Genomic DNA, 16,967 nt, shown 5'->3' with positions numbered 1-16,967 from the left:
TTACTACTAACAGAGATACAAAAGTGGGTGGTAGGTATAAGAAGGTTGAGTACCCCTGATCTATAGTGTGCCTTTTTTAAAGTCCTGAAAGTTTAGTTACCTTGATGTATGAGGTTAATATATACATTTGTAATGGAGAAAGGGTATACTCAACTGCCTCTGATAACTCTCAGTGGTTTTAAAAAAGCATTGCTGAATTCTCATCAGTTAGTTTGTACTGGGAGTCACTGTTTTTCAGCTTTTGAACCTGCATCTATGTACAATATATCAAAATATTTTTAATCATCTCAAGTTATCCAAATACATTGTATGATTAACTTCAGTTTAAGGAGAGAGGACATGTTTTTGTTTGTTTTAAACAATTTTTTTTTTAGCAATGATTGCTATCCAAAAAATGGGATTTTTAAAGGTAGAGATGAGCCCTTTCTGGAATAAAGGAATAGGTTTTCTACTATGAAGGAATAGTCTAGAAATTGAGTGATTCAGAAGAACTTACTCTCACTTTGTTATGTATTTAATTTAGAAAGTACCTTACCATTTTCCTTAATGTATGTCTCATTCTCCATTCCCTTTACAGTTCTTTAGATCAGAAACTAAACTTTATGATTAAATATTTTAACATTGAAATAGGTTTCTTTCCTTGAAGTTTATACAGAACAAATTTCCTTTAATTGTTACTAGGAGAAAGCATAAAAGCTCAAAATCAACATGTTATGAACAAGGAATATGAAAGAGAAAGGCAAAAACTTGCTTCTGGAATAGAAGAACTACGTACCAAGTTGATGGAAATAGAAGCTGAGAATTCTGATTTGAAAGTTAACATGGCCCACAGAACTAGTCAGTTTCAACTGATTCAAGAAGAGCTGCTAGAGAAAGCCTCAAACTCAAGCAGACTTGAAAGTGAAGTAAGCTTGAATTAACTGCTTATATGTACTTAATTTTCATACAAGTAAAAGATATTGTATGGTTTTATTAAACAATGTATTTTAAATGCAATTTTTTACATTTTAAAAAATTCTTGATACCATCCATGTAAGTTACAAATTCTTTTAAAATTGTATTTGGAAACCTTTGCATTTCAAACTATGTTAAAAGTAGGAAAATCCACTGAAGGGTGCTAAAAGTTCTAAAATTTGGTGGCAGTTATACACTATTATTTCTTCTAAATGTAAGTTAATACAAATAATATACAAGTACAAGTAAAGTATTTGTATTATGCAATTGGAAGAAAAGTAGTGGTAATAAAGGATTTCAAATTTTAGCGAACAACAGACTACCTGAGAAGCCTGTTAAACATGCAGATTTATGGATCCTACCCTAGTAATTTTGATTAAGCAGATATTGAATTATGTTCAGGTGCCAGCATTTTAAAAAAGATTTTATTGATTTTAGAGAGAGGAGAAAGACAGAGAAAGAGAGAGAAGGTGGGGTGGAGAGGAGCAGGAAGCATCAACTCATAGTTGCTTCTCATATGTGCCTTGACCAGGCAAGCCCAGGGTTTCCAACAGGCGACCTCAGCATTCTAGGTTGATGCTTTTTCTACTGCACCTCCACAGGTCAGGCAGGAATCTACATTTTTATAAAACTACATGTGAATCTGGTGCTAATATGCTATGGATAACATGGAAAGAGGATAATGTGTGTTTTGTGAATATCTGATCTCATTTCCACTGAGGACAGAACAAGGATGCCCCATTAGGTAATTGTAGACATAGATCACATGTGTGTACTATACTCACCCTTCAAACCATAGGCAGTGACTATCTATGGGGGCACTTTTGTTTGTTTGTTTTAGTGATAGGGACAGACAGACAGGAAGGGAGAGAGATGAGAAACATCAATGATGAGCCCATGCTTAAGCCAGATGAGCTCATGATCAAGCCGGTAACCTTGGGGTTTTGAACCTGGTACCTCAGTGTCCCAGGTCGACACTTTCTACACTGTGCCACCACTGGTCAAGACAGATTAATAACTTTAAAAAAAATTAAATTAGCATAGTCTTGTTGAAAATATGGAAAAATATGAAGAAGGCATACATCATTGATAATTCTACCACTAGAAATAGTTATTGTTAAAATTCTATTATGCTAATTTTAGTCTTTCACAGCTACTTTTAAGAAATGGGTTAGGGTGCAGTCCTATTTGGACATAGAAATCTGCACTAAATTACTTATATATTACATAGATGAAACAAGCTGTGTTATATCTCTGGCCCACTATCCACTATTTGTTTTTCTTTTAAATTGTCATTTTCTAAAAATAATTTTTCATTTATTTCCATCTGTTTTCAGATGACAAAGAAATGTTCTCAACTTTTAACTCTAGAGAAACAGCTGGAAGAAAAAATAGTTGCTTATTCCTCTATTGCTACAAAAAATGCAGAGCTTGAACAGGAGCTTATGGTAAAAATTAGTTGTTTACTACAAATTCACTGTGACTTTAAGGCACTTAATTCATGACAGTATGTTTGTTTTAGTATCATTATTATAAAAAGTACCATATAGGAAAATACAAATTCTACTAGACTCTTCTCAGCCCTTTTTTTGTTTCTATATTTTTAGGTTAATAGGCTGATACACATCTGTTATCTATATTTTCTAAGTTTTATCCTAGTAGAGTTAAAGGAAATAGTAGAAACTTTTTGATAGTCTCAGTATTTTGAAGTATTTTAATTTTCTCATTTTGATATAATTTTTAAAATAACTATTTTGTTTTTTAATAAACATGTATTTTTGAAGTTTGACATATTAACTGCTATGAATCTTTAGAGAATAGAGTAACACAAATTTAATGCTTAATGTACTTTTATGTAAAACTAGCTCTCAGTTCTTTTATTTTTAAATTTTTCCTTTCAATTATATTCCTTTAACTGTTTTTGTATTTCTAGGAAAAAAATGAAAAGATAAGAAGTCTAGAAACCAATATCAATACAGAGCATGAGAAAATTTGTTTAGCTTTTGAAAAGGCAAAGAAAATTCATCTTGAACAACATAAAGAAATGGAAAATCAGATTGAAAGAGTAAGATAGTAATATTTTTACAAGTAGATATAATGTATATTTAGAATATAGATGCTAAAAATGAAGCTGAAACATACTAGTGTAGCTTTCTGTTTTTAACATATGAGGAAATAAAGACATAGAAAAGTTATAGGCAAGTACTATAATTAGAATCCCATTACTTCTGGATCATTACAGTATTTTTTATACAGTACTGGTGCAATTTCAGCTTTAATAATAATATTATTATTATTATTTTAATTTTAGTGAGAGGAGGGGAGGCAGAGACAGACTCCTGAATTTGCCCTAACCAGGATCCACCCGGCAAGCCCACTAGGGGGCAGTGCTGTGCCCATCTGGGGCCCTTGCTCCGTTGCAACTGGAACCTTTATTTTAGCACCTGAGGTGGAGGCCATGGAGTCATCCTCTTCATCAGGGCCAACTCGCTCTAATTGAGCCTTGGCTGCAGGAGTGGAGGGGAGAGAGAGAGAGAGAAGCGAGAGGGGGAGGGGTTGAGAAGCAGATGGGCGCTTCTCCTATGCGCCCTGACCAGGAATCAAACCCAGAACATCCACATGCCGGGCTGATGCTCTACCACTGAACCAACTGGCCAGGGCCTAATCATTATTTATTTTTTTATATTACCAAACTAAGAGTGAGTCCACAGACTTTTCCACTAAAGATATTAGTTGTTTTAATTTTGGTTGATAGTAGAAACACTCTTTAACTGTGTGTGAAAACTAAACAGTAAAAACAAGAGTAAAGAAAAGGTTTGAGATCAAGAATGACATGACATGAGTAAAAAATATCGATCATTTTGATATTCTTTTTTTTTTTTTTTTTAAATGGTCAGGATGGTAATTTTTTTTTTTTTTTTTGTATTTTTCTGAAGCTGGAAACGGGGAGAGACAGACAGACTCCCGCATGCGCCCGACCGGGATCCACCCGGCACACCCACCAGGGGGCGATACTCTGCCCCTCCGGGGCGTCGCTCTGCCGCGACCAGAGCCACTCTAGCGCCTGGGGCAGAGGCCAAGGAGCCATCCCCAGCGCCCGGGCCATCTTTGCTCCAATGGAGCCTTGGCCGCGGGAGGGGAAGAGAGAGACAGAGAGGAAGGAGGGGGGGTGGAGAAGCAAATGGGTGCTTCTCTTGTGTGCCCTGGCCAGGAATCGAACGGGTCCCCCGCATGCCAGGCCAACGCTCTACCGCTGAGCCAACCGGCCAGGGCCCATTTCGATATTCTTAATAGCAGCATGGAGCTAATGAGGAAAAAAATGTAAACATGAAATATAGAGCAATACACATTATTCATTCTGAGCAGCAGAGAGAAGAAGGATTTGGAAGAAAATGAACAGAGTGTCAGGGACCTGTGGGAGAATATTATAAGGTCTAACATTCATGTCATTAGAGGCCCAGAGAAGAAAATAAGATTAGTGCAAAAAACATTTGAAGGAATAATGACTGAAAACTTTACAATTTTATTTAAGGAAATAAATTTATAAATTCAATACGCTCAAAGAGGTTAAGTCAAAGAAAACAACTTTTAGATACATCAAAGTTCTTGCTGAATACCAACACAAAATTATTTTTTTAGTGAGAGAGAGATAGGAAGGGAGAGAGATTAGAAAAATCAACTTGTAATTGTGGCACTTTAGTTGTTCATTGATTGCTTCTCATATGTGCCTTGACGGTGGGGTGGCAGGGGGCTCCAGCTGAGCCAGTGACCCCTTGTTCAGATCAGTGACCTTGGGCCTAGGCCAGCGACTTCGGGCCTAAGCCAGTGCCCTTGGGCTTCAAGCTAGCCACCTGTGGGCTCAGGCCCACAACCATGGAGTCATGTCTATGATCCCACATTCAAGCCTGCAACCCCACACTCAAGCTGGTGATCTTGGATTTGTTTTCTTGTTGTTGTTTTTTTTAATTTCTCTTAAGTGAGAAGTAGGAAGGCAGAGAGACAGATTCCCACATGCTTCCCAACCAGGATCCACCCAGCAAGCCCACTTTGGGGCGATGCTCTGCCCATCTGGGGCCATTGCTCCATTGCTTGACAACCGAGCTATTTTATCATCTGAGGCAAGGCCATGGAGCCATCCTCAGTGCCCGGGGCCAATTTGCTCCAACCGAGCCATGGCTGTGGGACAGGAAATGAGAGAGAGAAAGGAGAAGGGGAGGGATGGAGAAGCAGATAGTCACTTCTCCTGTGTGCCCTGACTGGGAATTGAACCTGGACACACTGGGCCAATGCTCTACCACTGAGCCAACTGGCCAGGGTCGACCTCAGGGTTTTGAACCTACGTCCTCAGTGTCCCAGGTCAATGCTCTATCTACTGCGTCACCACCTGGTCTGGTCAAAACAAAAATATCTTAAAAGCATACCGAGATGAATAACACATTGCCTATAAAGGAACTAAGATTAAAATTATTGTAGATTTTTTTGGCCCTGGCTGGCTGTCTCAGTAGATAAGCATTGGCCTGGCATGCAGATTTCCAAGTTTCAATACCTGGTCAGGGCACATAAGAGAAATGACCATCTGCTTCTCTCCCTGTCCTTCTCCCTCTCCCCATTCTCTCCTCCTCCTGCAGCCAGTGACTCAGTTAGGTCACGCATCAGCCCCGGTGCTGAGGATAGCCTGGTTGGTCTGAGTGTGTCAGCCTCAGGTGCTAAAAATAGCTTGGTACTCGAGCATTGGCTAGGTTGCTGCATGGATCCTGGTCATGGCACATACATGAGTCTCTATCTCCCCTCCTCTCACTTAAAAAAATTACTGTAGATTTCTCATAAAAAAACTATGAAAGTTTGCTAAAGGAGAAAGTCCATCAACCTAGAATTCAATGTTCAGCAAAAAGTATTCTTTCATAAATATAAATATATTCTTAGATGGAGGACAATTACAGTGTTTTTCAACTGCAAGTCCATAGACCCATGCTTGTCTGCTAGAAATTTTATGCCAGGTTGTGAAAAAATTAACCACCCTGATGAAGATTATAGAGTCTGGGCCTGTAATCTTTATACAACATCATGAAAGTTCTAGCAGACTGGAGGTTGAAAAACACTGAATTAGAGAATCTGTTACCAGGTGACTTGTTCTAAAATAAGATTCTTCAGGCAAAAAGAAATAATATCAGCAGGAAACTTGAAACCTCAGGAATGAAGGAATAGTAACAAAACCAGTAACTATTTGGTTAGATACAATGTACTATGTTTCTTCAAGTTTTATGACACTTGAAATAAAAAATCATGGCATTGTCTAGTGAGGTTTTGAGTATATGTTGGTATAATACATTGGACAACTGCAATATAAAAGAGGAAAGGTAAAGGGATCTGTGTTTTTATAAAGTTATTACATTTTACTTTATGCGGAAATATCCTAATTCTCAGTAAAAGTTAAATATGTATGAAAAGTTAAATATGTGTATTAAAATCCATAGAGAAACCAGTAAAAGTGATATATAGTAAAGAGCCAGTAGATAAAATAGAATTCTGAAAACATTCATATATATAAAAGAAGTCTAGAAAGGAGAAATAGGAATCAAAAACAGAGAAGACAAAGAGAAACTAATAATAAAATGGTATGTTTAAATTCCCGTAACTCTTGCTGCATAAACCAGTGGGGATGAGGATGAAGGCGAGTGGAGCGTTGCTGGAATTTAAAAAAAATTTTACTTAATTGATTTTAGAGAGAGATAGAGAAATATTGATTTGTTCCACTTATTTATGCATTTATGGGTTTACTCTTGCATGTGCTCTGAACTTGCAACCTTAATATGGGGGCAACACTCGATAAACAACTGAGCTACCCAGCCAGGGCCTAGGCAGCTCCTCTTAAAGGGCTCATGCGTGGGCTAACTTGGACTTACTCCCTTTGAGCTCCAGTGCTGAGGCAGCAGTAGCAGCTTTAAAAGAAGCAGGGACATATGGGGTAGAACTGAATTGTCCAGGCATCAGTGCAAGAGCTAGTAGGACAGCTTTTTCCCAGACAGAAGTGTGGGCAGAGGCTGTTGTTCCTTTGGTGAGCCCTCCCCACACGGAGCCTGCAGGTTGGTACCATATGAGACTCTATCAACCTGGTTCACACTGTTTACCTCACCCAGGTGATTCTCTGAGGCCCCACCCCACCCAACTTTCAGGACCATCCAAGGTATTTTCAATGGCTTTTCCATAAAAATGGCCTGTCTTGGTATGCTTCAGATTTTCTTAAAATCTTTCAAATAAGCAGCAGCTGGCCTTAGTGAGCCCTGAACACCTCACTAAATGGCCCAGGCCCAGCACTAGCGGCAGCTGGCCTTGGTTTGCAGCTTGGCCTCTCCTGGGTACCTCCAAGCTCAGCACAAGTATCAACCATCAGAAGGTTGCTTTGTAGCTCATGCCCTGTACCTCTAAGTGGCCCCAGGCCTCACACTAGCAGCAGCTGGCCTTGGTTTGCAGCTTGGCCTTGCCTGGGTATGTCTAAGCCCAACACAGTTGGCAGCCACCTGCAGATGCTCTATAGCTCATGTCAAGTGGCCCTATGTAGAACACAGGTTGCATCTGACCTTGCATCTCCCAGAAGGCCTCAGAGCCAGAGCACTTGATGGACAGCTTTTTTTAAAATTTTATTTCTTTTCTTTTTTTTTCTGAAGTTGGAAACAGGGAAGCAGTCAGACAGGCTCCCGCATGCGCCCGACCAGGATCCACCCGGCATGCCCACCAGGGGGCGATGCTTTGCCCCTCTGGGGCATCGCTCTGTTGCGTCCAGAGCCATTCTAGCGCCTGAAGCAGAGGCCACAGACCCATCCCCAGCGCCCGGGCCAACTTTGCTCCAATGGAGCCTCGGCTGCAGGAGAGGAAGAGAGAGACAGAGAGGAAGGAAGGAGAGAGGGAGGGGTGGAGAAGCAGATGGGTGCTTCTCCTGTGTGCCCTGGCCAGGAATCTAACCCGGGACTCCTGCACGCCAGGCCGACGCTCTACCACTGAGCCAACTGACCAGGGCCGATGGGCAGCTTCTGACCACATAGAAACACCACCATTCAACCACCTCCACAAGTGACACACTTAAGGGGAGGATTCAGTAGGCACCACAGGGAAGTGAAGTAAGTCCTGCTCAGGTGGTCCCCTGTACAGCTGATACTCCATAGTGGTCAGTGGTCACAACCAGTCTTTCAGCTGAATGGCCTAGGGGTAAATCCCTTCCATTAATGTATCAACAGCAATCAAGGTTCAGCTACAAGAGGAGAGTGTATACAATTCACATGTGGTCCCCAGCTTGGGTGATTAGGGAGGCTGTGCCATTGGACGCTACAGGACACCTACTAAATAAGGCCACTCTACCAAGCCCGGATAATGTAGCAGCTGTACCTAATAGAAACACATGGAGGCAGCCATAATGAGGAGACAAAGAAACATGTCTCAAATGAAAGAACAGAACAAAACTCCAGAGATAGAATTAAATAAAATGGAGACAAGCAATCTACCAGATGTAGAGTTCAAAATACTGGTTGTAAGGATGCTCAATGAGAGGAGAGCAGTAGGTAAACTTAGAAATTCAAGAAAGAGACAGGAACATAAAAATGGAGATATAAAACATGAAAAAGACCAGTCAGAAATCAACAATACATTAACTGAAATGAATCGGCAGTAGAGTAGATGAGCCAAAAATTAAATCAGCAATTTGGAATATAAGGAAGTAAAAAACACCCAATCAGAACAACAAAAAGAAAAAAGAATCTAAAATCATGAGGATGGTGTAAGGAGCTTCTGGGAGAACTTCAAGCCTACCAACGTTCACATCATGGGGGTGCTGGAAGGAGAAGAGATCAAGAAATTGAAAACTTACTGGAAAAATAATGACAGAAAACTTCCCTAACTTGGTGAAGGAAATAGATATACAAGTCCTGCAAGTTCAGAGAGGTCCCAAACAAGATGAACCCAAAGAGACCCACACCAAGACATATCATTATTATAATGCAAAAGGTTAAAGATGGAGAATCTTAAAAGCAGCAAGAGAAAAGCAGCTAGCCACCTGCAAGGGAGTTCCTATAAAACTCAGCTGACTTCTCAACAGAAACTTTGCAGGCCAGAAGGGATTGGGAAGAAATATTCAAGGTGATGAAAAGTAAGAAACTACAACCAAGATTACTCTACCCAGCAAAGCTATCATTTAGAATAGAAGGACATATAAAGTGCTTCCCAGAGAAGAAGAAGCTAAAGAAGTTTATCACCACCAAACCAGTATTATATGAAATGTTTAAGGTCTTATTTAAAAGAAGAAAAAGGGCCATGCCCAGTTGGCTCAGTGGATAGAGTGTCAGCCTGGCGTGTGGGAGTCCCGGTTTCAGTTCCCAGTCAAGGCACACATGACAAGTGACCATATGCTTCTCTTTCTCCCCTTTTCCCCTTTTTCGCTATCTTCCCTTCTTGCAGCCAGTGGCTTGATTGGTTAGAGTGTCAGCCTCAGGCACTGAGAATAACTTGGTTGATTTCAAGCATCGGCCCCTGATGGGTGCTGGGTGGATCCCAGTTGGGGCACATGTGGGAGTCTCTTTATCTCCCCTCCTCTAAATAAAAAAAAGAGAAAGATTAAGAATATGACCAATAAAATGTCAGTAAATACATATCTATCAACAATTTAATCTTTAAAAAAACAAAACTCGAATAAGCAGAACAGAAACACTTGTAGATACAGAGAAGGTTTTGATGGTTGGTAGATAGGAGAGGTGTTGGGGGAATGGGTTAAAAAGATGAAGGTATTTAAAAAAATATATTGAATTTATTGGGGTAACCTTGTCTAATAAAGTTAAATAGGTTTCAGGTGCACAATTCTACAATACATCATCTGTATATTGCATTGTGTGTTCACCACAAGTCAAGACTCCCTCCATCCCCACCTATCCCCACTTTACCATCCTCCACATCTTCCACCCCCTTCCCTCCTGCAATCCTCATACTGTTATCTGTTTCTATAATTTTTTTTTCTTGGTTTAATCCTTAGGTGAAGGGATTAAGAAGTAAGAATTGGTTATTACAGAATAGTCATGGGGTATAAAGTACAACATAGGGAATATACTCAGTAATCTAATAACTAGGTATGGTATCAGATGTTTGGGAGATTTATCAGGATAATCACTTAGTAAGATACATAATGTCTAACTAGGGTATACACCTGAAAGTAATATAATAATGTATGTCAACTATAATATAAAAAATGATTTGAATATCAAAAAATGTTGCTAAAAGTTGCAGGTATTGATCTAATCTATGTAAAATTTCAAAACAGCAAACTACATTACATATTGTTCATGAATCTACAACTGTAGAAAAAGAGCAAAATCATGTATAAGAATGAAAAACCACAGAATGATACTGGTCAATTTCAGCATAGTATTGGTGAAGGAGTAAAGGGATGAGACATAGGCATATGATTTCATTTCTTCTCTAAAAGGAGGGAAACTAAAGGAAGTATAGCAAATTGCAAAAAATCTATGTAATTTTAGTAGTAATTTAATGTGTATTGTATATTGAAATATTTTTAAATTTAAAGAATTTTTGACATAAAAATTAATCTTATTTTATGTTAGCTTGCATCTCAACTAGAGAAAAAAGACCAACAATTTAAAGAACAAGAAAAGACTATGTTTATGTTGCAGCAAGATGTAATATGCAAACATCATCATCTTGAATCACTAGACAGACTCTTGACAGAAAGCAAAGGGGTAAAATCATTTTTTATAAAAGTTCTGTTTAAAAGCTGGCTAATATTTTAAGATTATGTTTCTATAACATGCTTTTAACTGTATAACAGTTGTTTAACAGCGTATTAGTAATGCTAAAATATTTATATGCATACTTATATTTTTACTTACAAATCTGCATGTTTTCAGGAAATGGAAAGGGCAAATATGAAGAAAGATGAAGCTTTGAAAGCGTTACAGAACCAAGTATCTGAAGAAACAATCAAGGTTAGGATGCTAATACTTTAAACTATTTAAAAGAATTATTTTTTTTGTATTTTTTCGAAGTTAGAAGTAGGGAGGCAGTCAGACAGACTCCCACATGCACCCAACCGGGAGCCACCCGGCATGCCCACCAGGGGGCGATGTTCTGCCCATCTGGGCATTGTCCCCTTGCTGTTGGAGCCATTCTAGCACCTGAGGTGGAGACCATGGAGCCATCTTCAGCGCCCGGGCCAACTTTGCTCCAGTGGAGCCTTGGCTGCAGAAGGGGAAGAGAAAGAGAGAAAGAAAGGAGAGCAGGAAGGGTGGAGAAGCAGATGGGTGCTTTTCCTGTGTGCCCTGGCCAGGAATTGAACCTGGGACTTCCACACACTGGGCCAACACTCTACTGCTGAGCCAACCAGCCAGGGCCAAACTTAGTTTCTTTAAGTATATTTTTTTCAATGGAATTATGATCTTAATTATCTGACAGTTGATAATTTAATTTGCATATTATCTAACCTCTTTATTTTTGCCTTTTTATAGTATCTAACCTCCGTTTTTGCTTTTTAATGTAAAATTGTGTTTTAACATTAGCTACTTATTCACATTGCTAGTAAAGAATTAACAGAGAAAGTGAAGGGAGATGAAACTACAAGAAGCCAGTTTTGTTCTTTCTACTGTTCTGTTCTAAGATTAATTAGGGGATAAAATCAGAATTTTTGGATAAAATACAGTTTTTTGGCTTATATTTTACTTCTGGCTTCAGAGTCTTTACTAACTAACTGTAACTTTGGGCAGATATTTATGCTCTCTGCACTTTATCTGTAAAATAAGGACTGTAGTTAATTTGAAAATTAAATTAATAGGGTACAAAAAATGCTTAGTGTGCATGAAGTTACTCAGTTTCATAAGTAATTATTGTGTAGTCTTTTTTCATTTGCATTTTTAGTGTTAAAAATACATCCAACCATACTGCTACCTTTATTCTGTCATATGTGGCTTGAATAAAAAGGATTTTTAAAAATCGATGAGTTTTAGAACTTTTTACCTAGTATTCCTTGTTTAATCCATTTTGTGACCTTGTATACTCATGTAAACACAATTATGTGTTTTTTCATAACTTTCCTATAGTATTTTTCAAAACTTTTAACATTTCATGCCATGTCAATTTATTTCCTCATATAAAATTAATCCCTGAGATCATTAACATAAAAAATCATTACATTATATGCATAAAATAATTTTATTAAATATAATTTATATTGCCACTTAACTCCTGTTTTTCTTTAAACTACCCAACATGTCTAGCCAGTCACTTGGTAAGTTATTTCTATATGTTAATAACCAGATTTGAGACAGGAAGGAAATCAGCAAAAAAATATATTATGATGTTAGGTTTTCTTCCCTTGGTACCTTTAATAGTTTTGCTGTTATTGGGAAGAAAAAGTGAGGAAGAAATAGAGAAGCAAAATTCTTATGACTCAAGATAGACTAAATGATCCCGAACATGTAGGATATTTATAGCAACAAAAAAGAAGTTTGAAATCTAGTTCTCTTTTCTTGATTATGTCATTACTACTTTTCTTTCCTCACTTTTGGCCATACCCCTCTGCAAGCTTCAATTTGTCCTTTGCATAAAAACTTCTATGAATTTTCTATCTTCAGGAGAGCTATAAGGACTAAAGTTATATCACTTATAAAAGTATGATACAGCCTCTACCTTAATGAGAGGAGAAGTTTGGCAGGAAAATTCTAAACAGGTAGCACCAAACCAGTAAATTAAAGTAATTAATGTTGCCTGTTATTAAATAGAAAATTGAGAAAATGCTTATTAGAGTTATAGATTTTATTTATTTATTTTGTTTTTATTTTTCACTCTAGATTCTTTCCCCAACCCCGAAAAAAACAATAAGTGTAAAAAAAAACAAACCAACAAGAAGAGCCTAGGTGCTTTTACTGAAGAAAGGGTGGCCTAGAACTCCTTCCCAGTTGCCCCTGGACTGGGTCCCTGAAGAGGTTTTAGTTCATTAGAACATTGTGTGTTTATTTGTATGTGTGAGTGTATGTGTGTGTATTAGTAAGTGGTTTGTATACAGTAATGTTTGTTTATATGAGACTCAGACTCAAACTCTGTTCAAATAAGAAATCTAGCAGAGTAGTTGTTTGGTTTTTATTAATTATTTATTCATTTTAATGGGTTTAGTAATTTTTAATTAAATTTCATCCTATGAAAATACTGAAAGAATAGTACAGAGAATAGATTTATATCCCTCACCTAGATTCACTGTTTGTTAAACTTTAGCTACATTCATTTCATCTCTCTTTGCACATACACTCACACTCACACTTGTGATTGCACACACCCAGTCCTACCCCTGCTCACACACTTTCTTTTTGCCAGAGTCACCTGAGAGAAGGTTGTAGATGACATGGCATTTTATACCTTTAATACGTAAACTTGCATTTCCTGTGAACAGAAGCTTTCTCCAACATGACCATACCACCTCTACCTACCAGAGAAAGTGAACAATAATTCAGTAGCATCATTCAATACACAGGCCATACTGAAATTTTTCCAGTTATGTAAAAATGTTTTTATAGCGTTCTTGCATAAAGCATGGTCTATTGACTAGCAGCGTTATCATCACCTAGGAACTTGCTTGACTTGCAAAATATCTGCTCTGCCCCAGACCTATTGAAGAAAATGCCGTGACCCCACAATACAGTTCCTCATGTTGCGGTGACCCCAAACCAAAAAATAATTTTGGTGGCTACTTCATAACTGTAATTTTGCTACAGTTATGACTCGGAATGTAAATACCTGATATGCATTATGTATTTTCTGATGGCTTTAGGCGACCCCACCGGGGTCGCGACCCACAGGTTGAGAACCACTGAACTAAGGTGAAGCAAGTGAGGTGCTTCTAGAGCAAAATTTAAGGAGATGCGTACTCAAAGGTCATACAAGTGGGAGGGTAAGAACTTGCATGATCCTGAGTGCCTCCTTAAATTTTGAGCCCTACGTACCTTCCTTGTATCACCCTACTCTGGCCACGTTACTAAGAATCTTTATTTCAGTGCAGTGTTCTGGTGATTTGTATGTACAGTAAAACCTTGATTTATACTACTTTAGCTTGGTTCCTTTTTGTTTCCCAGTCTAGGATTTAATTATAAATCATGTGTTGTTTTGATTCTTTAGATTCCCCTAAACTCACTGTCTCTTATTCTCAAAACATTGAATCTTCTGAAAAAATCTAAGTCAACTGGAACACCACATGGGTTATACTGTATTTCTCCCACTGCTTCACATCAGGAGGCCCGTAATGTCAGATCAACCCAATGGGAAAACAGCTGTGTTAGGCTTGCTCGCTTATACTTTGCGTGATTAGTGTATGAGTGCATAGCAGAGCCATGTGTGTATAGCCTATGTAAGGTACGGGAGCTTGCCCTCAGGATGGATTGCGGATAGCCTGTCCACTGCCATGAGGGGCCACTTTGCTATTTGTTTCCCTGCTGCTGGGAGAAGCGGTTCTCCCTGCCTGTTTGCTCCTCTGCGATTGCAAGAATCTCTTAAATGCAAATGGCCCAAGCTTTCTGGCTTCACAGTTCCTCTATCATCTACCGGAATCCAATGTGAACCTGCCTAATCTTGTCCACTGACGTTATAACCTCATTATTGGCATGCCAATCTTGACACCGTATTTAAGGCGAATCTCACCATTTTAAGAGCACATTTCTCCTTTATAATTAATAAACAAAATGTGGGATGATTCTTGGAGAATATGTGAGAGTCTTTCTCCTCAACAACCTTATAACCATTGATTTTAACATTTAATGATAAATCTGGTCTGAAGGAGTTTTTATGTGGTTAATTATCAGGTACTGATATTCTGACAGTCATAGATTTTATTTTTCTCTCTGTGTGGATGATGATACAACTAATAATGCTCATTCTCTTGATTAAGAAAGAAAACTCACAAGTCTTTATACCTTTCTTTTTTCTCTTCTCTTCTTTCTTCTTCTTTTTCCAAGTGAGAGGAGGGGAAATAGACTCCTGCATGCACCCCAACTGGGATCCACCCAGCAACCCCTGTCTGGGGCCCATGCTCTGCCCATCTGGGGCCATGCTAACAACTGAGCTATTTTTAGCACCTGAGGCAGAGGCTCCATGGAGCTATCCTCAGTGCCTGGGGCTGATGTGTTTGAACCAATCAAGCCATGGCTGTGGGAGGAAAGAGAGAGAAGGGGGAGGGAGAAGGGTGGAGAAGCAGATGGTCAGTTCTCCTGTGTGCCCTTACTGGGAATCGAGCTGGGGACTTCACACGCTAGGCCGATGCTCTACCACTGAGCCAATGGCCAGAGCCTATACCTTTCATAAAACAAATGTTAATTAAAAGTTATTAATAGGGCAAGTAATAATTTTATTAATAAGATAATCATTCAAAATTACAAATTTTTTAGCTGTTAATGGTTATATTCACAGGCTCTAGGGACAGGATATTTAAAATCTGTGTGTCAAGATTTTCTTTTTAGAAATAAGAATTGTAGCCTGACCTGTGGTGGCTGGCACTCTAAGGTCACCAATTTGAAACCCTAGGCTTACCTGGTAAAAGCATATACCAGAAGCAGCTGCGAGTTGATACCTCCTGCTCTTCTCTCCCTCCCACCTTGCCTTTCTCTCTCTCTCTCTTTTTCTCTTTCTTTTTCTGCTTATCTTATTGAGAAATCTTTCACATTAGAAGTCTATTAGCATTAAGAGAGAGAGAAAACAGCCCTGAGAAGCTCAAAGTTACAATAGGAAAAGAAAGGAACAAGACAAGAATCTTATTAGCCGATAGTATATGGAGCATGTATGTAAACTGGCCCTTGAACTCATTCTTCAAAAAATTGTTGATTTGGGTTGCTTGTTGTTCATTTGCTCTTTAATGTTAAGGTAGTATAAAGCATTTGCAGCTGTAGGAACCCTTGAACCAAGTTACATTGCTACCTTTCTGAAAATATTTTCATTGATTCTAAAAGCAGCCTTCTCCTAGTTTTTTCCCCCAGCTGACAAAAACATTTTCATTTTCTTACTGATTCAGCATATTGAGAATATTTAAACCATAGCATCATTGCCATGATATACCAGTTTGTATTCACTTTACTATTTTTCTTGATCAAGGGAACTCAAGGAGTAGGCTTAAATACTGCTTATATTTTTAGGGTACTGTTCTAGGGTGTTTGGCTTACAGGTTCTTGATAGTTGGCCCGTCTGTCTTGCCAATCTTATCTCCCAAATTACCATTTCCAACAAATTCATACTCTTGGTAGCTAAATAAGTTCCTGCTAGCTTCTCATCAGTCCTTTTTACAATGACTTAACTCTGAACATCCTCCCTCTTCCTGGAATGCCCTTTTCACTTGGTCATGTCCTATATATTTTTCAGAACTCCAGTCTCTGGTTCCTGAGTTTGCAATGAAAAATTAGTTTTTAAATAAATCTCCTCTGTAATAGCATTTTATATCCTAACTTTGTATATTCACTGTTTAAAGCAGTGAGTTAACATTAGGACATAAATCTGTAATCTATTGAGCATATAAAATATTTATTAATATTAGTTGATTTTCCTGTTTTGCATTTTTTCTTGCTTAGGTCAGACAGTTAGATTCAGCATTGGAAATTTGTAAGGAAGAACTTGCCTTGCATTTGAATCAGTTGGAAGGAAATAAGGAAAAATTTGAAAAACAGCTAAAGAAGAAATCTGAAGAGGTAAATGAATATTTTCAGTTGATTTCTTTTTGAGATATTGTTTATTTTCAAGATACTTTACACATACATCTTTATGTAGGTGATATAAAAAATCTTTTCAGTAAATTTTAAATTTTAATTGTATATTATTTTAAATATACAATTGATTTCTTTTTGAGATATTGTTTATTTTCAAGATACTTTACACATACATCTTTATGTAGGTGATATAAAAAATCTTTTCAGTAAATTTTAAATTTTAATTGTATATTATTTTAAAACTAAATATTATTTCAGTGGAACACAATATGACATCTTAAAATTTTGATT

General features: G+C 38.0%; 1 protein-coding gene across 10 annotated transcripts in view; it reads left to right on the top strand.

Moving 5' to 3' along the window:
- CCDC18 (coiled-coil domain containing 18) overlaps positions 1-16,967 on the top strand; it is a 177,243-nt gene that overhangs the window by 54,091 nt on the left and 106,185 nt on the right. For all 10 annotated transcript variants that reach the window (XM_066376765.1, XM_066376761.1, XM_066376764.1 and 7 more), the window contains 6 exons: positions 682-905; positions 2,292-2,402; positions 2,888-3,019; positions 10,554-10,688; positions 10,857-10,934; positions 16,542-16,658. In XM_066376765.1, coding sequence (XP_066232862.1) covers positions 682-905; positions 2,292-2,402; positions 2,888-3,019; positions 10,554-10,688; positions 10,857-10,934; positions 16,542-16,658 — 797 coding nt within the window. The remainder of the gene's footprint in view (positions 1-681; positions 906-2,291; positions 2,403-2,887; positions 3,020-10,553; positions 10,689-10,856; positions 10,935-16,541; positions 16,659-16,967) is intronic.

Source organism: Saccopteryx leptura, chromosome 3 (genome assembly GCF_036850995.1).
Source record: "Saccopteryx leptura isolate mSacLep1 chromosome 3, mSacLep1_pri_phased_curated, whole genome shotgun sequence".
NCBI classification, from domain to species: domain Eukaryota; kingdom Metazoa; phylum Chordata; class Mammalia; order Chiroptera; family Emballonuridae; genus Saccopteryx; species Saccopteryx leptura.
The sequence above is the reverse complement of the archived record's forward strand: the minus strand, read 5'-3'. Positions and strand labels throughout refer to the sequence as shown.